Raw genomic sequence first — 23,903 nt, forward strand, 5'->3', positions numbered from 1 at the left:
CAGTTGGGTAGTCTGTTGTCAAGCATGGGGAAACAAAAAGAAGAACTTGATAGAACCAGACAAGATATTGATCCTGCTACAGACAGAATCAACAATGAGAGGGCAATGTTAAATTCAATGAACAACAGTCTTGATGTAGACCAAGAGAGACTAACACTGGAGAAGAAGAAGACAGAACAACTACAGTCTGAGCTGAAATTGCGGCAAGATCACTATATGGCTAACATGCAATCCCTAGAAACAGAGAAGGCCACTCTTCAGGAGGTTAATGAGAAGAAACTTGAAAACATTTACAAAAAAGCACTCCAATTCGAAGCCAACAAAGATGGCATGGAGAAAATATCACTTACCTTGAAAAATATGCTTGCAGACCTTGATCAAGTGAGTGACCAAGTACCAGTTAAAAGCAAACTGCTGTTGAGTGGAAGTAGCCAGTTGGGTAGTCTGTTGTCAAGCATGGTGAAACAAAAAGAAGAACTTGACGTGAACAGACAAGATGTTGATGCGGCTACAGTCAGAATCAACAAAGAGAAGACAATGTTAAATCTAATGAAGAACAGCCTTGTTGTAGACCAAGAAAGACTAACACTGGAGAAGGAGAAGATGGAACAACTACATTCTGAGCTGAAAGTGCAGCGAGATCACTTTATGACTAACATGCAATCTCTAGAAACAGTGAAGGCCACTCTCCAGGATGTGAATGAGAAGAAAGTTAAAGGCAATTATAAAACATTAATCGATTCAGAAGCCAACAAGAAAAGTGTGCAGAAAATCACACTTGTTTTGAAGAAGATGCTTTCAGACCTTGATCAAGTGAGAGACCAAGTACCAGTTAAAAGCAAACTGCTGTTGAGTGGAAGTGTCCAGTTGGGTAGTCTGTTGTCAAGCATGGGGAAACAAAAAGAAGAACTTGACGTGAACAGACAAGATGTTGATGCTGCTACAGGCAGAATCAACAATGACAGGTCAATGTTAAATCTAATGAAGAACAGTCTTGTTGTAGACCAAGAGAGACTAACACTGGAGAAGAAGAAGACAGAACAACTACAGTCTGAGCTGAAAGTGCGGCAAGATCACTTAATGACTAATATGCAATCTCTAGAAACAGTGAAGGCCACTCTCCAGGAGGTGAATGAGAAGAAACTTGAAAACATTTACAAAAAAGCACTCCAATTGGAAGCCAACAAAGATGGCATGGAGAAAATATCAATTACCTTGAAAAATATGCTTGCAGACCTTGATCAAGTGAGAGACCAAGTACCAGTTAAAAGCAAACTGCTGTTGAGTGGAAGTAGCCAGTTGGGTAGTCTGTTGTCAAGCATGGTGAAACAAAAAGAAGAACTTGACGTGAACAGACAAGATGTTGATGCGGCTACAGTCAGAATCAACAAAGAGAAGACAATGTTAAATCTAATGAAGAACAGCCTTGTTGTAGACCAAGAAAGACTAACACTGGAGAAGGAGAAGATGGAACAACTAAATTCTGAGCTGAAAGTGCAGCGAGATCACTTTATGACTAACATGCAATCTCTAGAAACAGTGAAGGCCACTCTCCAGGATGTGAATGAGAAGAAAGTTAAAGGCAATTATAAAACATTAATCGATTCAGAAGCCAACAAGAAAAGTGTGCAGAAAATCACACTTGTTTTGAAGAAGAAGATTCTTGCAGACCTTGATCAAGTGAGAGACCAAGTACCAGTTAAAAGCAAACTGCTGTTGAGTGGAAGTGTCCAGTTGGGTAGTCTGTTGTCAAGCATGGTGAAAGCAAAAGAAGAACTTGAGAAGGACAAAGAGAAGATGGAACAACTACATTCTGATCTGAAAGTGCGGCAAGATAACTTAATGGCTAACATGCAATCACTAGAAACAGTGAAGGCCACTCTCCAGGATGTGAATGAGAAGAAAGTTAAAAGCAATTATAAAACATTACTCGATTCAGAAGCCAACAAGAAAAGTGTGCAGAAAATCACACTTGTTTTGAGGAAGATGCTTGCAGACCTTGATCAAGTGAGAGACCAAGTACCAGTTAAAAGCAAACTGCTGTTGAGTGGAAGTGTCCAGTTGGGTAGTCTGTTGTCAAGCATGGGGAAACAAAAAGAAGAATTTGAGAAGGACAAGGAGAAGATGGAACAACTACATTCTGAGCTGAAAGTGGGTCAAGATCACTTAAAGGCTAACATGCAATCACTAGAAAGAGTGAAGGCCACTCTTCAGGAGGTGAATGAGAAAAAACTTGAAAACATTTACAAAAAAGCACTCCAATTGGAAGCCAACAAAGATGGCATGGAGAAAATATCACTTACCTTGAAAAATATGATTGCAGACCTTGATCAAGTGAGAGACCAAGTACCAGTTAAAAGCAAACTGCTGTTGAGTGGAAGTAGCCAGTTGGGTAGTCTGTTGTCAAGCATGGGGAAACAAAAAGAAGAACTTGACGTGAACTTACAAGATGTTGATGCGGCTACAGTCAGAATCAACAAAGAGAAGACAATGTTAAATCTAATGAAGAACAGTCTTGTTGTAGACCAAGATAGACTAACACTGGAGAAGGAGAAGATGGAACAACTACATTCTGAGCTGAAAGTGCAGCAAGTTCACTTTATGACAAACATGCAATCTCTAGAAACAGTGAAGGCCACTCTCCAAGAGGTGAATGAGAAGAAACTTGAAAACATTTACAAAAAAACACTCCAATTGGAAGCCAACAAAGATGGCATGGAGAAATTATCACTTACCTTGAAAAATATGCTTGCAGACCTTGATCAAGTGAGAGACCAAGTACCAGTTAAAAGCAAACTGCTGTTGAGTGGAAGTAGCCAGTTGGGTAGTCTGTTGTCAAGCATGGTGAAACAAAAAGAAGAACTTGACGTGAACAGACAAGATGTTGATGCGGCTACAGTCAGAATCAACAAAGAGAATACAATGTTAAATCTAATGAAGAACAGCCTTGTTGTAGACCAAGAAAGACTAACACTGGAGAAGGAGAAGATGGAACAACTACATTCTGAGCTGAAAGTGCAGCGAGATCACTTTATGACTAACATGCAATCTCTAGAAACAGTGAAGGCCACTCTCCAGGATGTGAATGAGAAGAAAGTTAAAGGCAATTATAAAACATTACTCGATTCAGAAGCCAACAAGAAAAGTGTGCAGAAAATCACACTTGTTTTGAGGAAGATGCTTGCAGACCTTGATCAAGTGAGAGACCAAGTACCAGTTAAAAGCAAACTGCTGTTGAGTGGAAGTGTCCAGTTGGGTAGTCTGTTGTCAAGCATGGGGAAACAAAAAGAAGAATTTGAGAAGGACAAGGATAAGATGGAACAACTACATTCTGAGCTGAAAGTGGGTCAAGATCACTTAAAGGCTAACATGCAATCACTAGAAAGAGTGAAGGCCACTCTTCAGGAGGTGAATGAGAAAAAACTTGAAAACATTTACAAAAAAGCACTCCAATTGGAAGCCAACAAAGATGGCATGGAGAAAATATCACTTACCTTGAAAAATATGATTGCAGACCTTGATCAAGTGAGAGACCAAGTACCAGTTAAAAGCAAACTGCTGTTGAGTGGAAGTAGCCAGTTGGGTAGTCTGTTGTCAAGCATGGGGAAACAAAAAGAAGAACTTGACCTGAACATACAAGATGTTGATGCGGCTACAGTCAGAATCAACAAAGAGAAGACAATGTTAAATCTAATGAAGAACAGTCTTGTTGTAGACCAAGATAGACTAACACTGGAGAAGGAGAAGATGGAACAACTACATTCTGAGCTGAAAGTGCAGCAAGTTCACTTTATGACAAACATGCAATCTCTAGAAACAGTGAAGGCCACTCTCCAAGAGGTGAATGAGAAGAAACTTGAAAACATTTACAAAAATGCACTCCAATTGGAAGCCAACAAAGATGGCATGGAAAAAATATCACTTACCTTGAAAAATATGCTTGCAGACCTTGATCAAGTGAGAGACCAAGTACCAGTTAAAAGCAAACTGCTGTTGAGTGGAAGTAGCCAGTTGGGTAGTCTGTTGTCAAGCATGGTTAAACAAAAAGAAGAACTTGACGTGAACAGACAAGATGTTGATGCGGCTACAGTCAGAATCAACAAAGAGAAGACAATGTTAAATCAAATGAAGAACAGCCTTGTTGTAGACCAAGAAAGACTAACACTGGAGAAGGAGAAGATGGAACAACTACATTCTGAGCTGAAAGTGCAGCAAGTTCACTTTATGACAAACATGCAATCTCTAGAAACAGTGAAGGCCACTCTCCAAGAGGTGAATGAGAAGAAACTTGAAAACATTTACAAAAAAGCACTCCAATTGGAAGCCAACAAAGATGGCATGGAAAAAATATCACTTACCTTGAAAAATATGCTTGCAGACCTTGATCAGATTACCGACCAAGTACCATTTAAAAGCCAACTGCTCTTGAAAAGAAGTATCCAGTTGGGTAGTCTGTTGTCAAGCATGGGAAAACAAAAAGAAGAACTTGACAGTAACAGACAAGATGTTGATGCTGCTACAGGCAGAATCTACAATGACAGGGCAATGTTAAATCTAATGAAGAACAGTCTTGTTGTAGACCAAGAGAGACTAACACTGGAGAAGAAGAAGACAGAACAACTACAGTCTGAGCTGAAAGTGCGGCAAGATCACTTAATGACTAATATGCAATCTCTAGAAACAGTGAAGGCCACTCTCCAGGAGGTGAATGAGAAGAAACTTGAAAACATTTACAAAAAAGCACTCCAATTGGAAGCCAACAAAGATGGCATGGAGAAAATATCACTTACCTTGAAAAATATGCTTGCAGACCTTGATCAAGTGAGAGACCAAGTACCAGTTAAAAGCAAACTGCTGTTGAGTGGAAGTAGCCAGTTGGGTAGTCTGTTGTCAAGCATGGTGAAACAAAAAGAAGAACTTGACGTGAACAGACAAGATGTTGATGCGGCTACAGTCAGAATCAACAAAGAGAAGACAATGTTAAATCTAATGAAGAACAGCCTTGTTGTAGACCAAGAAAGACTAACACTGGAGAAGGAGAAGATGGAACAACTACATTCTGAGCTGAAAGTGCAGCGAGATCACTTTATGACTAACATGCAATCTCTAGAAACAGTGAAGGCCACTCTCCAGGATGTGAATGAGAAGAAAGTTAAAGGCAATTATAAAACATTAATCGATTCAGAAGCCAACAAGAAAAGTGTGCAGAAAATCACACTTGTTTTGAAGAAGATGCTTGCAGACCTTGATCAAGTGAGAGACCAAGTACCAGTTAAAAGCAAACTGCTGTTGAGTGGAAGTGTCCAGTTGGGTAGTCTGTTGTCAAGCATGGTGAAAGCAAAAGAAGAACTTGAGAAGGACAAAGAGAAGATGGAACAACTACATTCTGAGCTGAAAGTGCGGCAAGATAACTTAATGGCTAACATGCAATCACTAGAAACAGTGAAGGCCACTCTCCAGGATGTGAATGAGAAGAAAGTTAAAAGCAATTATAAAACATTACTCGATTCAGAAGCCAACAAGAAAAGTGTGCAGAAAATCACACTTGTTTTGAGGAAGATGCTTGCAGACCTTGATCAAGTGAGAGACCAAGTACCAGTTAAAAGCAAACTGCTGTTGAGTGGAAGTGTCCAGTTGGGTAGTCTGTTGTCAAGCATGGGGAAACAAAAAGAAGAATTTGAGAAGGACAAGGAGAAGATGGAACAACTACATTCTGAGCTGAAAGTGGGGCAAGATCACTTAATGGCTAACATGCAATCACTAGAAACAGTGAAGGCCACTCTCCAGGATGTGAATGAGAAGAAAGTTAAAAGCAATTATAAAACATTACTCGATTCAGAAGCCAACAAGAAAAGTGTGCAGAAAATCACACTTGTTTTGAGGAAGATGCTTGCAGACCTTGATCAAGTGAGAGACCAAGTACCAGTTAAAAGCAAACTGCTGTTGAGTGGAAGTGTCCAGTTGGGTAGTCTGTTGTCAAGCATGGGGAAACAAAAAGAAGAATTTGAGAAGGACAAGGAGAAGATGGAACAACTACATTCTGAGCTGAAAGTGGGGCAAGATCACTTAATGGCTAACATGCAATCACTAGAAACAGTGAAGGCCACTCTTCAGGAGGTGAATGAGAAGAAACTTGAAAACATTTACAAAAAAGCACTCCAATTGGAAGCCAACAAAGATGGCATGGAGAAAATATCACTTACCTTGAAAAATATGATTGCAGACCTTGATCAAGTGAGAGACCAAGTACCAGTTAAAAGCAAACTGCTGTTGAGTGGAAGTAGCCAGTTGGGTAGTCTGTTGTCAAGCATGGGGAAACAAAAAGAAGAACTTGATAGAACCAGACAAGATATTGATGCTGCTACAGACAGAATCAACAATGAGAGGGCAATGTTAAATTCAATGAACAACAGTCTTGATGTAGACCAAGAGAGACTAACACTGGAGAAGAAGAAGACAGAACAACTACAGTCTGAGCTGAAAGTGCGGCAAGATCACTATATGGCTAACATGCAATCCCTAGAAACAGAGAAGGCCACTCTTCAGGAGGTTAATGAGAAGAAACTTGAAAACATTTACAAAAAAGCACTCCAATTGGAAGCCAACAAAGATGGCATGGAAAAAATATCACTTACCTTGAAAAATATGCTTGCAGACCTTGATCAGTTTACCGACCAAGTACCATTTAAAAGCCAACTGCTCTTGAAAAGAAGTATCCAGTTGGGTAGTCTGTTGTCAAGCATGGGAAAACAAAAAGAAGAACTTGACAGTAACAGACAAGATGTTGATGCTGCTACAGGCAGAATCAACAATGACAGGTCAATGTTAAATCTAATGAAGAACAGTCTTGTTGTAGACCAAGAGAGACTAACACTGGAGAAGAAGAAGACAGAACAACTACAGTCTGAGCTGAAAGTGCGGCAAGATCACTTAATGACTAATATGCAATCTCTAGAAACAGTGAAGGCCACTCTCCAGGAGGTGAATGAGAAGAAACTTGAAATTATTTACAAAAAAGCACTCCAATTGGAAGCCAACAAAGATGGCATGGAGAAAATATCACTTACCTTGAAAAATATGCTTGCAGACCTTGATCAAGTGAGAGACCAAGTACCAGTTAAAAGCAAACTGCTGTTGAGTGGAAGTGTCCAGTTGGGTAGTCTGTTGTCAAGCATGGGGAAACAAAAAGAAGAATTTGAGAAGGACAAGGAGAAGATGGAACAACTACATTCTGAGCTGAAAGTGGGGCAAGATCACTTAATGGCTAACATGCAATCACTAGAAACAGTGAAGGCCACTCTTCAGGAGGTGAATGAGAAGAAACTTGAAAACATTTACAAAAAAGCACTCCAATTGGAAGCCAACAAAGATGGCATGGAAAAAATATCACTTACCTTGAAAAATATGCTTGCAGACCTTGATCAGTTTACCGACCAAGTACCATTTAAAAGCCAACTGCTCTTGAAAAGAAGTATCCAGTTGGGTAGTCTGTTGTCAAGCATGGGAAAACAAAAAGAAGAACTTGACAGTAACAGACAAGATGTTGATGCTGCTACAGGCAGAATCAACAATGACAGGGCAATGTTAAATCTAATGAAGAACAGTCTTGTTGTAGACCAAGAGAGACTAACACTGGAGAAGAAGAAGACAGAACAACTACAGTCTGAGCTGAAAGTGCGGCAAGATCACTTAATGACTAATATGCAATCTCTAGAAACAGTGAAGGCCACTCTCCAGGAGGTGAATGAGAAGAAACTTGAAAACATTTACAAAAAAGCACTCCAATTGGAAGCCAACAAAGATGGCATGGAGAAAATATCACTTACCTTGAAAAATATGCTTGCAGACCTTGATCAAGTGAGAGACCAAGTACCAGTTAAAAGCAAACTGCTGTTGAGTGGAAGTAGCCAGTTGGGTAGTCTGTTGTCAAGCATGGTGAAACAAAAAGAAGAACTTGACGTGAACAGACAAGATGTTGATGCGGCTACAGTCAGAATCAACAAAGAGAAGACAATGTTAAATCTAATGAAGAACAGCCTTGTTGTAGACCAAGAAAGACTAACACTGGAGAAGGAGAAGATGGAACAACTACATTCTGAGCTGAAAGTGCAGCGAGATCACTTTATCACTAACATGCAATCTCTAGAAACAGTGAAGGCCACTCTCCAGGATGTGAATGAGAAGAAAGTTAAAAGCAATTATAAAACATTACTCGATTCAGAAGCCAACAAGAAAAGTGTGCAGAAAATCACACTTGTTTTGAGGAAGATGCTTGCAGACCTTGATCAAGTGAGAGACCAAGTACCAGTTAAAAGCAAACTGCTGTTGAGTGGAAGTAGCCAGTTGGGTAGTCTGTTGTCAAGCATGGTGAAACAAAAAGAAGAACTTGACGTGAACAGACAAGATGTTGATGCGGCTACAGTCAGAATCAACAAAGAAAGGACAATGTTAAATCTAATGAAGAACAGTCTTGTTGTAGACCAAAAGAGACTAACACTGGAGAAGGAGAAGACGGAACAACTGGATTCTGAGCTGAAAGTGCGGCAAGATCGCCATATGGCTAACATGCAATCGCTAGAAACAGTGAAGGCAACTCTCCAGGATGTGAATGAGAAGAAAAATAAAGGCAATTATAAAACATTACTCGATTTAGAAGCCAACAAGAAAAATGTGCAGAAAATCACACTTGTTTTGAAAAAGATGCTTGCAGATCTTGATCAAGTGAGAGACCAAGTACCAGTTAAAAGCAAACTGCTGTTGAGTGGAAGTAGCCAGTTGGGTAGTCTGTTGTCAAGCATGGGGAAACAAAAAGAAGAACTTGATAGAACCAGACAAGATATTGATGCTGCGACAGACAGAATCAACAATGAGAGGGCAATGTTAAATTCAATGAACAACAGTCTTGATGTAGACCAAGAGAGACTAACACTGGAGAAGAAGAAGACAGAACAACTACAGTCTGAGCTGAAAGTGCGGCAAGATCACTATATGGCTAACATGCAATCCCTAGAAACAGAGAAGGCCACTCTTCAGGAGGTTAATGAGAAGAAACTTAAAAACATTTACAAAAAAGCACTCCAATTGGAAGCCAACAAAGATGGCATGGAGAAAATATCACTTACCTTGAAAAATATGCTTGCAGACCTTGATCAAGTGAGAGACCAAGTACCAGTTAAAAGCAAACTGCTGTTGAGTGGAAGTAGCCAGTTGGGTAGTCTGTTGTCAAGCATGGTGAAACAAAAAGAAGAACTTGACGTGAACAGACAAGATGTTGATGCGGCTACAGTCAGAATCAACAAAGAGAAGACAATGTTAAATCTAATGAAGAACAGCCTTGTTGTAGACCAAGAAAGACTAACACTGGAGAAGGAGAAGATGGAACAACTACATTCTGAGCTGAAAGTGCGGCAAGATCACTTAATGGCTAACATGCAATCACTAGAAACAGTGAAGGCCACTCTCCAGGATGTGAATGAGAAGAAAGTTAAAAGCAATTATAAAACATTACTCGATTCAGAAGCCAACAAGAAAAGTGTGCAGAAAATCACACTTGTTTTGAGGAAGATGCTTGCAGACCTTGATCAAGTGAGAGACCAAGTACCAGTTAAAAGCAAACTGCTGTTGAGTGGAAGTGTCCAGTTGGGTAGTCTGTTGTCAAGCATGGGGAAACAAAAAGAAGAATTTGAGAAGGACAAGGAGAAGATGGAACAACTACATTCTGAGCTGAAAGTGGGGCAAGATCACTTAATGGCTAACATGCAATCACTAGAAACAGTGAAGGCCACTCTTCAGGAGGTGAATGAGAAGAAACTTGAAAACATTTACAAAAAAGCACTCCAATTGGAAGCCAACAAAGATGGCATGGAGAAAATATCACTTACCTTGAAAAATATGATTGCAGACCTTGATCAAGTGAGAGACCAAGTACCAGTTAAAAGCAAACTGCTGTTGAGTGGAAGTAGCCAGTTGGGTAGTCTGTTGTCAAGCATGGGGAAACAAAAAGAAGAACTTGACGTGAACATACAAGATGTTGATGCGGCTACAGTCAGAATCAACAAAGAGAAGACAATGTTAAATCTAATGAAGAACAGTCTTGTTGTAGACCAAGATAGACTAACACTGGAGAAGGAGAAGATGGAACAACTACATTCTGAGCTGAAAGTGCAGCAAGTTCACTTTATGACAAACATGCAATCTCTAGAAACAGTGAAGGCCACTCTCCAAGAGGTGAATGAGAAGAAACTTGAAAACATTTACAAAAATGCACTCCAATTGGAAGCCAACAAAGATGGCATGGAGAAATTATCACTTACCTTGAAAAATATGCTTGCAGACCTTGATCAAGTGAGAGACCAAGTACCAGTTAAAAGCAAACTGCTGTTGAGTGGAAGTAGCCAGTTGGGTAGTCTGTTGTCAAGCATGGTGAAACAAAAAGAAGAACTTGACGTGAACAGACAAGATGTTGATGCGGCTACAGTCAGAATCAACAAAGAAAGGACAATGTTAAATCTAATGAAGAACAGTCTTGTTGTAGACCAAAAGAGACTAACACTGGAGAAGGAGAAGATGGAACAACTACATTCTGAGCTGAAAGTGCAGCGAGATCACTTTATCACTAACATGCAATCTCTAGAAACAGTGAAGGCCACTCTCCAGGATGTGAATGAGAAGAAAGTTAAAAGCAATTATAAAACATTACTCGATTCAGAAGCCAACAAGAAAAGTGTGCAGAAAATCACACTTGTTTTGAGGAAGATGCTTGCAGACCTTGATCAAGTGAGAGACCAAGTACCAGTTAAAAGCAAACTGCTGTTGAGTGGAAGTGTCCAGTTGGGTAGTCTGTTGTCAAGCATGGTGAAACAAAAAGAAGAACTTGACGTGAACAGACAAGATGTTGATGCGGCTACAGTCAGAATCAACAAAGAAAGGACAATGTTAAATCTAATGAAGAACAGTCTTGTTGTAGACCAAAAGAGACTAACACTGGAGAAGGAGAAGACGGAACAACTGGATTCTGAGCTGAAAGTGCGGCAAGATCGCCATATGGCTAACATGCAATCGCTAGAAACAGTGAAGGCAACTCTCCAGGATGTGAATGAGAAGAAAAATAAAGGCAATTATAAAACATTACTCGATTTAGAAGCCAACAAGAAAAATGTGCAGAAAATCACACTTGTTTTGAAAAAGATGCTTGCAGATCTTGATCAAGTGAGAGACCAAGTACCAGTTAAAAGCAAACTGCTGTTGAGTGGAAGTAGCCAGTTGGGTAGTCTGTTGTCAAGCATGGGGAAACAAAAAGAAGAACTTGATAGAACCAGACAAGATATTGATGCTGCGACAGACAGAATCAACAATGAGAGGGCAATGTTAAATTCAATGAACAACAGTCTTGATGTAGACCAAGAGAGACTAACACTGGAGAAGAAGAAGACAGAACAACTACAGTCTGAGCTGAAAGTGCGGCAAGATCACTATATGGCTAACATGCAATCCCTAGAAACAGAGAAGGCCACTCTTCAGGAGGTTAATGAGAAGAAACTTAAAAACATTTACAAAAAAGCACTCCAATTGGAAGCCAACAAAGATGGCATGGAGAAAATATCACTTACCTTGAAAAATATGCTTGCAGACCTTGATCAAGTGAGAGACCAAGTACCAGTTAAAAGCAAACTGCTGTTGAGTGGAAGTAGCCAGTTGGGTAGTCTGTTGTCAAGCATGGTGAAACAAAAAGAAGAACTTGACGTGAACAGACAAGATGTTGATGCGGCTACAGTCAGAATCAACAAAGAGAAGACAATGTTAAATCTAATGAAGAACAGCCTTGTTGTAGACCAAGAAAGACTAACACTGGAGAAGGAGAAGATGGAACAACTACATTCTGAGCTGAAAGTGCGGCAAGATCACTTAATGGCTAACATGCAATCACTAGAAACAGTGAAGGCCACTCTCCAGGATGTGAATGAGAAGAAAGTTAAAAGCAATTATAAAACATTACTCGATTCAGAAGCCAACAAGAAAAGTGTGCAGAAAATCACACTTGTTTTGAGGAAGATGCTTGCAGACCTTGATCAAGTGAGAGACCAAGTACCAGTTAAAAGCAAACTGCTGTTGAGTGGAAGTGTCCAGTTGGGTAGTCTGTTGTCAAGCATGGGGAAACAAAAAGAAGAATTTGAGAAGGACAAGGAGAAGATGGAACAACTACATTCTGAGCTGAAAGTGGGGCAAGATCACTTAATGGCTAACATGCAATCACTAGAAACAGTGAAGGCCACTCTTCAGGAGGTGAATGAGAAGAAACTTGAAAACATTTACAAAAAAGCACTCCAATTGGAAGCCAACAAAGATGGCATGGAGAAAATATCACTTACCTTGAAAAATATGATTGCAGACCTTGATCAAGTGAGAGACCAAGTACCAGTTAAAAGCAAACTGCTGTTGAGTGGAAGTAGCCAGTTGGGTAGTCTGTTGTCAAGCATGGGGAAACAAAAAGAAGAACTTGACGTGAACATACAAGATGTTGATGCGGCTACAGTCAGAATCAACAAAGAGAAGACAATGTTAAATCTAATGAAGAACAGTCTTGTTGTAGACCAAGATAGACTAACACTGGAGAAGGAGAAGATGGAACAACTACATTCTGAGCTGAAAGTGCAGCAAGTTCACTTTATGACAAACATGCAATCTCTAGAAACAGTGAAGGCCACTCTTCAAGAGGTGAATGAGAAGAAACTTGAAAACATTTACAAAAATGCACTCCAATTGGAAGCCAACAAAGATGGCATGGAGAAATTATCACTTACCTTGAAAAATATGCTTGCAGACCTTGATCAAGTGAGAGACCAAGTACCAGTTAAAAGCAAACTGCTGTTGAGTGGAAGTAGCCAGTTGGGTAGTCTGTTGTCAAGCATGGGGAAACAAAAAGAAGAACTTGATAGAACCAGACAAGATATTGATGCTGCTACAGACAGAATCAACAATGAGAGGGCAATGTTAAATTCAATGAACAACAGTCTTGATGTAGACCAAGAGAGACTAACACTGGAGAAGAAGAAGACAGAACAACTACAGTCTGAGCTGAAAGTGCGGCAAGATCACTATATGGCTAACATGCAATCCCTAAAAACAGAGAAGGCCACTCTTCAGGAGGTTAATGAGAAGAAACTTGAAAACATTTACAAAAAAGCACTCCAATTGGAAGCCAACAAAGATGGCATGGAGAAAATATCACTTACCTTGAAAAATATGCTTGCAGACCTTGATCAAGTGAGAGACCAAGTACCAGTTAAAAGCAAACTGCTGTTGAGTGGAAGTAGCAAGTTGGGTAGTCTGTTGTCAAGCATGGTGAAACAAAAAGAAGAACTTGACGTGAACAGACAAGATGTTGATGCGGCTACAGTCAGAATCAGCAAAGAGAAGACAATGTTAAATCTAATGAAGAACAGCCTTGTTGTAGACCAAGAAAGACTAACACTGGAGAAGGAGAAGATGGAACAACTACATTCTGAGCTGAAAGTGCAGCGAGATCACTTTATGACTAACATGCAATCTCTAGAAACAGTAAAGGCCACTCTCCAGGATGTGAATGAGAAGAAAGTTAAAGGCAATTATAAAACATTCCTCGATTCAGAAGCCAACAAGAAAAGTGTGCAGAAAATCACACTTGTTTTGAAGAAGATGCTTGCAGACCTTGATCAAGTGAGAGACCAATTACCAGTTAAAAGCAAACTGCTGTTGAGTGGAAGTGTCCAGTTGGGTAGTCTGTTGTCAAGCATGGTGAAACAAAAAGAAGAACTTGATAGAACCAGACAAGATATTGATGCTGCTACAGACAGAATCAACAATGAGAAGACAATGTTAAATCTAATGAAGAACAGTCTTGTTGTAGACCAAGAAAGACTAACACTGGAGAAGGAGAAGACGGAACAACTGGATTCTGAGCTGAAAGTGCAGAAAGATCGCCATATGGCTAACATGCAATCCCTAAAAACAGAGAAGGCCACTCTTCAGGAGGTTAATGAGAAGAAACTTGAAAACATTTACAAAAAAGCACTCCAATTGGAAGCCAACAAAGATGGCATGGAGAAAATATCACTTACCTTGAAAAATATGCTTGCAGACCTTGATCAAGTGAGAGACCAAGTACCAGTTAAAAGCAAACTGCTGTTGAGTGGAAGTAGCCAGTTGGGTAGTCTGTTGTCAAGCATGGTGAAACAAAAAGAAGAACTTGACGTGAACAGACAAGATGTTGATGCGGCTACAGTCAGAATCAACAAAGAAAGGACAATGTTAAATCTAATGAAGAACAGTCTTGTTGTAGACCAAAAGAGACTAACACTGGAGAAGGAGAAGACGGAACAACTGGATTCTGAGCTGAAAGTGCGGCAAGATCGCCATATGGCTAACATGCAATCGCTAGAAACAATGAAGGCAACTCTCCAGGATGTGAATGAGAAGAAAGTTAAAGGCAATTATAAAACATTACTCGATTTAGAAGCCAACAAGAAAAATGTGCAGAAAATCACACTTGTTTTGAAGAAGATGCTTGCAGATCTTGATCAAGTGAGAGACCAAGTACCAGTTAAAAGCAAACTGCTGTTGAGTGGAAGTAGCCAGTTGGGTAGTCTGTTGTCAAGCATGGGGAAACAAAAAGAAGAACTTGATAGAACCAGACAAGATATTGATGCTGCTACAGACAGAATCAACAATGAGAGGGCAATGTTAAATTCAATGAACAACAGTCTTGATGTAGACCAAGAGAGACTAACACTGGAGAAGAAGAAGACAGAACAACTACAGTCTGAGCTGAAAGTGCGGCAAGATCACTATATGGCTAACATGCAATCCCTAGAAACAGAGAAGGCCACTCTTCAGGAGGTTAATGAGAAGAAACTTGAAAACATTTACAAAAAAGCACTCCAATTGGAAGCCAACAAAGATGGCATGGAGAAAATATCACTTACCTTGAAAAATATGCTTGCAGACCTTTATCAGAATACCGACCAAGTACCATTTAAAAGCCAACTGCTCTTGAAAAGAAGTATCCAGTTGGGTAGTCTGTTGTCAAGCATGGGAAAACAAAAAGAAGAACTTGACAGTAACAGACAAGATGTTGATGCTGCTACAGGCAGAATCAACAATGACAGGGCAATGTTAAATCTAATGAAGAACAGTCTTGTTGTAGACCAAGAGAGACTAACACTGGAGAAGAAGAAGACAGAACAACTACAGTCTGAGCTGAAAGTGCGGCAAGATCACTTAATGACTAATATGCAATCTCTAGAAACAGTGAAGGCCACTCTCCAGGAGGTGAATGAGAAGAAACTTGAAAACATTTACAAAAAAGCACTCCAATTGGAAGCCAACAAAAATGGCATGGAGAAAATATCACTTACCTTGAAAAATATGCTTGCAGACCTTGATCAAATGAGAGACCAAGTACCAGTTAAAAGCAAACTGCTGTTGAGTGGAAGTAGCCAGTTGGGTAGTCTGTTGTCAAGCATGGTGAAACAAAAAGAAGAACTTGACGTGAACAGACAAGATGTTGATGCGGCTACAGTCAGAATCAACAAAGAGAAGACAATGTTAAATCTAATGAAGAACAGCCTTGTTGTAGACCAAGAAAGACTAACACTGGAGAAGGAAAAGACGGAACAACTACATTCTGAGCTGAAAGTGCATCGAGATCACTTTATGACTAACATGCAATCTCTAGAAACAGTGAAGGCCACTCTCCAGGATGTGAATGAGAAGAAAGTTAAAGGCAATTATAAAACATTAATCGATTCAGAAGCCAACAAGAAAAGTGTGCAGAAAATCACACTTGTTTTGAAGAAGATGCTTGCAGACCTTGATCAAGTGAGAGACCAAGTACCAGTTAAAAGCAAACTGCTGTTGAGTGGAAGTGTCCAGTTGGGTAGTCTGTTGTCAAGCATGGTGAAACAAAAAGAAGAACTTGAGAAGGACAAAGAGAAGATGGAACAACTACATTCTGAGCTGAAAGTGCGGCAAGATCACTTAATGGCTAACATGCAATCACTAGAAACAGTGAAGGCCACTCTTCAGGAGGTGAATGAGAAGAAACTTGAAAACATTTACAAAAAAGCACTCCAATTGGAAGCCAACAAAGATGGCATGGAGAAAATATCACTTACCTTGAAAAATATGATTGCAGACCTTGATCAAGTGAGAGACCAAGTACCAGTTAAAAGCAAACTGCTGTTGAGTGGAAGTAGCCAGTTGGGTAGTCTGTTGTCAAGCATTGGGAAACAAAAAGAAGAACTTGACGTGAACATACAAGATGTTGATGCGGCTACAGTCAGAATCAACAAAGAGAAGACAATGTTAAATCTAATGAAGAACAGTCTTGTTGTAGACCAAGATAGACTAACACTGGAGAAGGAGAAGATGGAACAACTACATTCTGAGCTGAAAGTGCAGCAAGTTCACTTTATGACAAACATGCAATCTCTAGAAACAGTGAAGGCCACTCTCCAAGAGGTGAATGAGAAGAAACTTGAAAACATTTACAAAAAAGCACTCCAATTGGAAGCCAACAAAGATGGCATGGAGAAATTATCACTTACCTTGAAAAATATGCTTGCAGACCTTGGTCAAGTGAGAGACCAAGTACCAGTTAAAAGCAAACTGCTGTTGAGTGGAAGTAGCCAGTTGGGTAGTCTGTTGTCAAGCATGGGGAAACAAAAAGAAGAACTTGATAGAACCAGACAAGATATTGATCCTGCTACAGACAGAATCAACAATGAGAGGGCAATGTTAAATTCAATGAACAACAGTCTTGATGTAGACCAAGAGAGACTAACACTGGAGAAGAAGAAGACAGAACAACTACAGTCTGAGCTGAAATTGCGGCAAGATCACTATATGGCTAACATGCAATCCCTAGAAACAGAGAAGGCCACTCTTCAGGAGGTTAATGAGAAGAAACTTGAAAACATTTACAAAAAAGCACTCCAATTCGAAGCCAACAAAGATGGCATGGAGAAAATATCACTTACCTTGAAAAATATGCTTGCAGACCTTGATCAAGTGAGTGACCAAGTACCAGTTAAAAGCAAACTGCTGTTGAGTGGAAGTAGCCAGTTGGGTAGTCTGTTGTCAAGCATGGTGAAACAAAAAGAAGAACTTGACGTGAACAGACAAGATGTTGATGCGGCTACAGTCAGAATCAACAAAGAGAAGACAATGTTAAATCTAATGAAGAACAGCCTTGTTGTAGACCAAGAAAGACTAACACTGGAGAAGGAGAAGATGGAACAACTACATTCTGAGCTGAAAGTGCAGCGAGATCACTTTATGACTAACATGCAATCTCTAGAAACAGTGAAGGCCACTCTCCAGGATGTGAATGAGAAGAAAGTTAAAGGCAATTATAAAACATTAATCGATTCAGAAGCCAACAAGAAAAGTGTGCAGAAAATCACACTTGTTTTGAAGAAGATGCTTTCAGACCTTGATCAAGTGAGAGACCAAGTACCAGTTAAAAGCAAACTGCTGTTGAGTGGAAGTGTCCAGTTGGGTAGTCTGTTGTCAAGCATGGGGAAACAAAAAGAAGAACTTGACGTGAACAGACAAGATGTTGATGCTGCTACAGGCAGAATCAACAATGACAGGTCAATGTTAAATCTAATGAAGAACAGTCTTGTTGTAGACCAAGAGAGACTAACACTGGAGAAGAAGAAGACAGAACAACTACAGTCTGAGCTGAAAGTGCGGCAAGATCACTTAATGACTAATATGCAATCTCTAGAAACAGTGAAGGCCACTCTCCAGGAGGTGAATGAGAAGAAACTTGAAAACATTTACAAAAAAGCACTCCAATTGGAAGCCAACAAAGATGGCATGGAGAAAATATCAATTACCTTGAAAAATATGCTTGCAGACCTTGATCAAGTGAGAGACCAAGTACCAGTTAAAAGCAAACTGCTGTTGAGTGGAAGTAGCCAGTTGGGTAGTCTGTTGTCAAGCATGGTGAAACAAAAAGAAGAACTTGACGTGAACAGACAAGATGTTGATGCGGCTACAGTCAGAATCAACAAAGAGAAGACAATGTTAAATCTAATGAAGAACAGCCTTGTTGTAGACCAAGAAAGACTAACACTGGAGAAGGAGAAGATGGAACAACTAAATTCTGAGCTGAAAGTGCAGCGAGATCACTTTATGACTAACATGCAATCTCTAGAAACAGTGAAGGCCACTCTCCAGGATGTGAATGAGAAGAAAGTTAAAGGCAATTATAAAACATTAATCGATTCAGAAGCCAACAAGAAAAGTGTGCAGAAAATCACACTTGTTTTGAAGAAGAAGATTCTTGCAGACCTTGATCAAGTGAGAGACCAAGTACCAGTTAAAAGCAAACTGCTGTTGAGTGGAAGTGTCCAGTTGGGTAGTCTGTTGTCAAGCATGGTGAAAGCAAAAGAAGAACTTGAGAAGGACAAAGAGAAGATGGAACAACTACATTCTGATCTGAAAGTGCGGCAAGATAACTTAATGGCTAACATGCAATCACTAGAAACAGTGAAGGCCACTCTCCAGGATGTGAATGAGAAGAAAGTTAAAAGCAATTATAAAACATTACTCGATTCAGAAGCCAACAAGAAAAGTGTGCAGAAAATCACACTTGTTTTGAGGAAGATGCTTGCAGACCTTGATCAAGTGAGAGACCAAGTACCAGTTAAAAGCAAACTGCTGTTGAGTGGAAGTGTCCAGTTGGGTAGTCTGTTGTCAAGCATGGGGAAACAAAAAGAAGAATTTGAGAAGGACAAGGAGAAGATGGAACAACTACATTCTGAGCTGAAAGTGGGTCAAGATCACTTAAAGGCTAACATGCAATCACTAGAAAGAGTGAAGGCCACTCTTCAGGAGGTGAATGAGAAAAAACTTGAAAACATTTACAAAAAAGCACTCCAATTGGAAGCCAACAAAGATGGCATGGAGAAAATATCACTTACCTTGAAAAATATGATTGCAGACCTTGATCAAGTGAGAGACCAAGTACCAGTTAAAAGCAAACTGCTGTTGAGTGGAAGTAGCCAGTTGGGTAGTCTGTTGTCAAGCATGGGGAAACAAAAAGAAGAACTTGACGTGAACTTACAAGATGTTGATGCGGCTACAGTCAGAATCAACAAAGAGAAGACAATGTTAAATCTAATGAAGAACAGTCTTGTTGTAGACCAAGATAGACTAACACTGGAGAAGGAGAAGATGGAACAACTACATTCTGAGCTGAAAGTGCAGCAAGTTCACTTTATGACAAACATGCAATCTCTAGAAACAGTGAAGGCCACTCTCCAAGAGGTGAATGAGAAGAAACTTGAAAACATTTACAAAAAAACACTCCAATTGGAAGCCAACAAAGATGGCATGGAGAAATTATCACTTACCTTGAAAAATATGCTTGCAGACCTTGATCAAGTGAGAGACCAAGTACCAGTTAAAAGCAAACTGCTGTTGAGTGGAAGTAGCCAGTTGGGTAGTCTGTTGTCAAGCATGGTGAAACAAAAAGAAGAACTTGACGTGAACAGACAAGATGTTGATGCGGCTACAGTCAGAATCAACAAAGAGAATACAATGTTAAATCTAATGAAGAACAGCCTTGTTGTAGACCAAGAAAGACTAACACTGGAGAAGGAGAAGATGGAACAACTACATTCTGAGCTGAAAGTGCAGCGAGATCACTTTATGACTAACATGCAATCTCTAGAAACAGTGAAGGCCACTCTCCAGGATGTGAATGAGAAGAAAGTTAAAGGCAATTATAAAACATTACTCGATTCAGAAGCCAACAAGAAAAGTGTGCAGAAAATCACACTTGTTTTGAGGAAGATGCTTGCAGACCTTGATCAAGTGAGAGACCAAGTACCAGTTAAAAGCAAACTGCTGTTGAGTGGAAGTGTCCAGTTGGGTAGTCTGTTGTCAAGCATGGGGAAACAAAAAGAAGAATTTGAGAAGGACAAGGATAAGATGGAACAACTACATTCTGAGCTGAAAGTGGGTCAAGATCACTTAAAGGCTAACATGCAATCACTAGAAAGAGTGAAGGCCACTCTTCAGGAGGTGAATGAGAAAAAACTTGAAAACATTTACAAAAAAGCACTCCAATTGGAAGCCAACAAAGATGGCATGGAGAAAATATCACTTACCTTGAAAAATATGATTGCAGACCTTGATCAAGTGAGAGACCAAGTACCAGTTAAAAGCAAACTGCTGTTGAGTGGAAGTAGCCAGTTGGGTAGTCTGTTGTCAAGCATGGGGAAACAAAAAGAAGAACTTGACCTGAACATACAAGATGTTGATGCGGCTACAGTCAGAATCAACAAAGAGAAGACAATGTTAAATCTAATGAAGAACAGTCTTGTTGTAGACCAAGATAGACTAACACTGGAGAAGGAGAAGATGGAACAACTACATTCTGAGCTGAAAGTGCAGCAAGTTCACTTTATGACAAACATGCAATCACTAGAAAGAGTGAAGGCCACTCTTCAGGAGGTGAATGAGAAAAAACTTGAAAACATTTACAAAAAAGCACTCCAATTGGAAGCCAACAAAGATGGCATGGAGAAAATATCACTTACCTTGAAAAATATGATTGCAGACCTTGATCAAGTGAGAGACCAAGTACCAGTTAAAAGCAAACTGCTGTTGAGTGGAAGTAGCCAGTTGGGTAGTCTGTTGTCAAGCATGGGGAAACAAAAAGAAGAACTTGACCTGAACATACAAGATGTTGATGCGGCTACAGTCAGAATCAACAAAGAGAAGACAATGTTAAATCTAATGAAGAACAGTCTTGTTGTAGACCAAGATAGACTAACACTGGAGAAGGAGAAGATGGAACAACTACATTCTGAGCTGAAAGTGCAGCAAGTTCACTTTATGACAAACATGCAATCTCTAGAAACAGTGAAGGCCACTCTCCAAGAGGTGAATGAGAAGAAACTTGAAAACATTTACAAAAATGCACTCCAATTGGAAGCCAACAAAGATGGCATGGAAAAAATATCACTTACCTTGAAAAATATGCTTGCAGACCTTGATCAAGTGAGAGACCAAGTACCAGTTAAAAGCAAACTGCTGTTGAGTGGAAGTAGCCAGTTGGGTAGTCTGTTGTCAAGCATGGTTAAACAAAAAGAAGAACTTGACGTGAACAGACAAGATGTTGATGCGGCTACAGTCAGAATCAACAAAGAGAAGACAATGTTAAATCAAATGAAGAACAGCCTTGTTGTAGACCAAGAAAGACTAACACTGGAGAAGGAGAAGATGGAACAACTACATTCTGAGCTGAAAGTGCAGCAAGTTCACTTTATGACAAACATGCAATCTCTAGAAACAGTGAAGGCCACTCTCCAAGAGGTGAATGAGAAGAAACTTGAAAACATTTACAAAAAAGCACTCCAATTGGAAGCCAACAAAGATGGCATGGAAAAAATATCACTTACCTTGAAAAATATGCTTGCAGACCTTGATCAGATTACCGACCAAGTACCATTTAAAAGCCAACTGCTCTTGAAAAGAAGTATCCAGTTGGGTAGTCTGTTGTCAAGCATGGGAAAACAAAAAGAAGAACTTGACAGTAACAGACAAGATGTTGATGCTGCTACAGGCAGAATCTACAATGACAGGGCAATGTTAAATCTAATGAAGAACAGTCTTGTTGTAGACCAAGAGAGACTAACACTGGAGAAGAAGAAGACAGAACAACTACAGTCTGAGCTGAAAGTGCGGCAAGATCACTTAATGACTAATATGCAATCTCTAGAAACAGTGAAGGCCACTCTCCAGGAGGTGAATGAGAAGAAACTTGAAAACATTTACAAAAAAGCACTCCAATTGGAAGCCAACAAAGATGGCATGGAGAAAATATCACTTACCTTGAAAAATATGCTTGCAGACCTTGATCAAGTGAGAGACCAAGTACCAGTTAAAAGCAAACTGCTGTTGAGTGGAAGTAGCCAGTTGGGTAGTCTGTTGTCAAGCATGGTGAAACAAAAAGAAGAACTTGACGTGAACAGACAAGATGTTGATGCGGCTACAGTCAGAATCAACAAAGAGAAGACAATGTTAAATCTAATGAAGAACAGCCTTGTTGTAGACCAAGAAAGACTAACACTGGAGAAGGAGAAGATGGAACAACTACATTCTGAGCTGAAAGTGCAGCGAGATCACTTTATGACTAACATGCAATCTCTAGAAACAGTGAAGGCCACTCTCCAGGATGTGAATGAGAAGAAAGTTAAAGGCAATTATAAAACATTAATCGATTCAGAAGCCAACAAGAAAAGTGTGCAGAAAATCACACTTGTTTTGAAGAAGATGCTTGCAGACCTTGATCAAGTGAGAGACCAAGTACCAGTTAAAAGCAAACTGCTGTTGAGTGGAAGTGTCCAGTTGGGTAGTCTGTTGTCAAGCATGGTGAAAGCAAAAGAAGAACTTGAGAAGGACAAAGAGAAGATGGAACAACTACATTCTGAGCTGAAAGTGCGGCAAGATAACTTAATGGCTAACATGCAATCACTAGAAACAGTGAAGGCCACTCTCCAGGATGTGAATGAGAAGAAAGTTAAAAGCAATTATAAAACATTACTCGATTCAGAAGCCAACAAGAAAAGTGTGCAGAAAATCACACTTGTTTTGAGGAAGATGCTTGCAGACCTTGATCAAGTGAGAGACCAAGTACCAGTTAAAAGCAAACTGCTGTTGAGTGGAAGTGTCCAGTTGGGTAGTCTGTTGTCAAGCATGGGGAAACAAAAAGAAGAATTTGAGAAGGACAAGGAGAAGATGGAACAACTACATTCTGAGCTGAAAGTGGGGCAAGATCACTTAATGGCTAACATGCAATCACTAGAAACAGTGAAGGCCACTCTCCAGGATGTGAATGAGAAGAAAGTTAAAAGCAATTATAAAACATTACTCGATTCAGAAGCCAACAAGAAAAGTGTGCAGAAAATCACACTTGTTTTGAGGAAGATGCTTGCAGACCTTGATCAAGTGAGAGACCAAGTACCAGTTAAAAGCAAACTGCTGTTGAGTGGAAGTGTCCAGTTGGGTAGTCTGTTGTCAAGCATGGGGAAACAAAAAGAAGAATTTGAGAAGGACAAGGAGAAGATGGAACAACTACATTCTGAGCTGAAAGTGGGGCAAGATCACTTAATGGCTAACATGCAATCACTAGAAACAGTGAAGGCCACTCTTCAGGAGGTGAATGAGAAGAAACTTGAAAACATTTACAAAAAAGCACTCCAATTGGAAGCCAACAAAGATGGCATGGAGAAAATATCACTTACCTTGAAAAATATGATTGCAGACCTTGATCAAGTGAGAGACCAAGTACCAGTTAAAAGCAAACTGCTGTTGAGTGGAAGTAGCCAGTTGGGTAGTCTGTTGTCAAGCATGGGGAAACAAAAAGAAGAACTTGATAGAACCAGACAAGATATTGATGCTGCTACAGACAGAATCAACAATGAGAGGGCAATGTTAAATTCAATGAACAACAGTCTTGATGTAGACCAAGAGAGACTAACACTGGAGAAGAAGAAGACAGAACAACTACAGTCTGAGCTGAAAGTGCGGCAAGATCACTATATGGCTAACATGCAATCCCTAGAAACAGAGAAGGCCACTCTTCAGGAGGTTAATGAGAAGAAACTTGAAAACATTTACAAAAAAGCACTCCAATTGGAAGCCAACAAAGATGGCATGGAAAAAATATCACTTACCTTGAAAAATATGCTTGCAGACCTTGATCAGTTTACCGACCAAGTACCATTTAAAAGCCAACTGCTCTTGAAAAGAAGTATCCAGTTGGGTAGTCTGTTGTCAAGCATGGGAAAACAAAAAGAAGAACTTGACAGTAACAGACAAGATGTTGATGCTGCTACAGGCAGAAT

The 23,903-nt window shown here is 39.8% G+C and overlaps 1 protein-coding gene across 1 annotated transcript in view; it reads left to right on the forward strand.

The window, feature by feature from the left end:
• LOC147160409 (uncharacterized) overlaps positions 1 to 23,903 on the forward strand; it is a 66,442-nt gene that overhangs the window by 20,633 nt on the left and 21,906 nt on the right. The window contains exons 7-25 of the mRNA XM_086057571.1: positions 337 to 477; positions 1,030 to 1,347; positions 1,420 to 1,494; positions 2,551 to 2,862; positions 4,183 to 4,917; positions 5,878 to 6,252; positions 7,195 to 7,947; positions 8,413 to 9,249; positions 9,412 to 10,455; positions 11,899 to 12,657; positions 12,982 to 13,356; positions 13,912 to 14,235; positions 15,208 to 15,501; positions 16,042 to 16,599; positions 17,695 to 18,006; positions 19,216 to 19,521; positions 21,280 to 21,810; positions 22,150 to 22,499; positions 23,511 to 23,646. Of these exons, the coding sequence (XP_085913697.1) occupies positions 337 to 477; positions 1,030 to 1,347; positions 1,420 to 1,494; positions 2,551 to 2,862; positions 4,183 to 4,917; positions 5,878 to 6,252; positions 7,195 to 7,947; positions 8,413 to 9,249; positions 9,412 to 10,455; positions 11,899 to 12,657; positions 12,982 to 13,356; positions 13,912 to 14,235; positions 15,208 to 15,501; positions 16,042 to 16,599; positions 17,695 to 18,006; positions 19,216 to 19,521; positions 21,280 to 21,810; positions 22,150 to 22,499; positions 23,511 to 23,646 (8,535 nt within the window). The remainder of the gene's footprint in view (positions 1 to 336; positions 478 to 1,029; positions 1,348 to 1,419; positions 1,495 to 2,550; positions 2,863 to 4,182; positions 4,918 to 5,877; positions 6,253 to 7,194; positions 7,948 to 8,412; positions 9,250 to 9,411; positions 10,456 to 11,898; positions 12,658 to 12,981; positions 13,357 to 13,911; positions 14,236 to 15,207; positions 15,502 to 16,041; positions 16,600 to 17,694; positions 18,007 to 19,215; positions 19,522 to 21,279; positions 21,811 to 22,149; positions 22,500 to 23,510; positions 23,647 to 23,903) is intronic.

The sequence above is a fragment of the Leptonotus elevatus genome, chromosome 16 (genome assembly GCF_054856555.1).
Source record: "Leptonotus elevatus isolate MCC_2025b chromosome 16, RoL_Lele_1.0, whole genome shotgun sequence".
Lineage (NCBI taxonomy): Eukaryota > Metazoa > Chordata > Actinopteri > Syngnathiformes > Syngnathidae > Leptonotus > Leptonotus elevatus.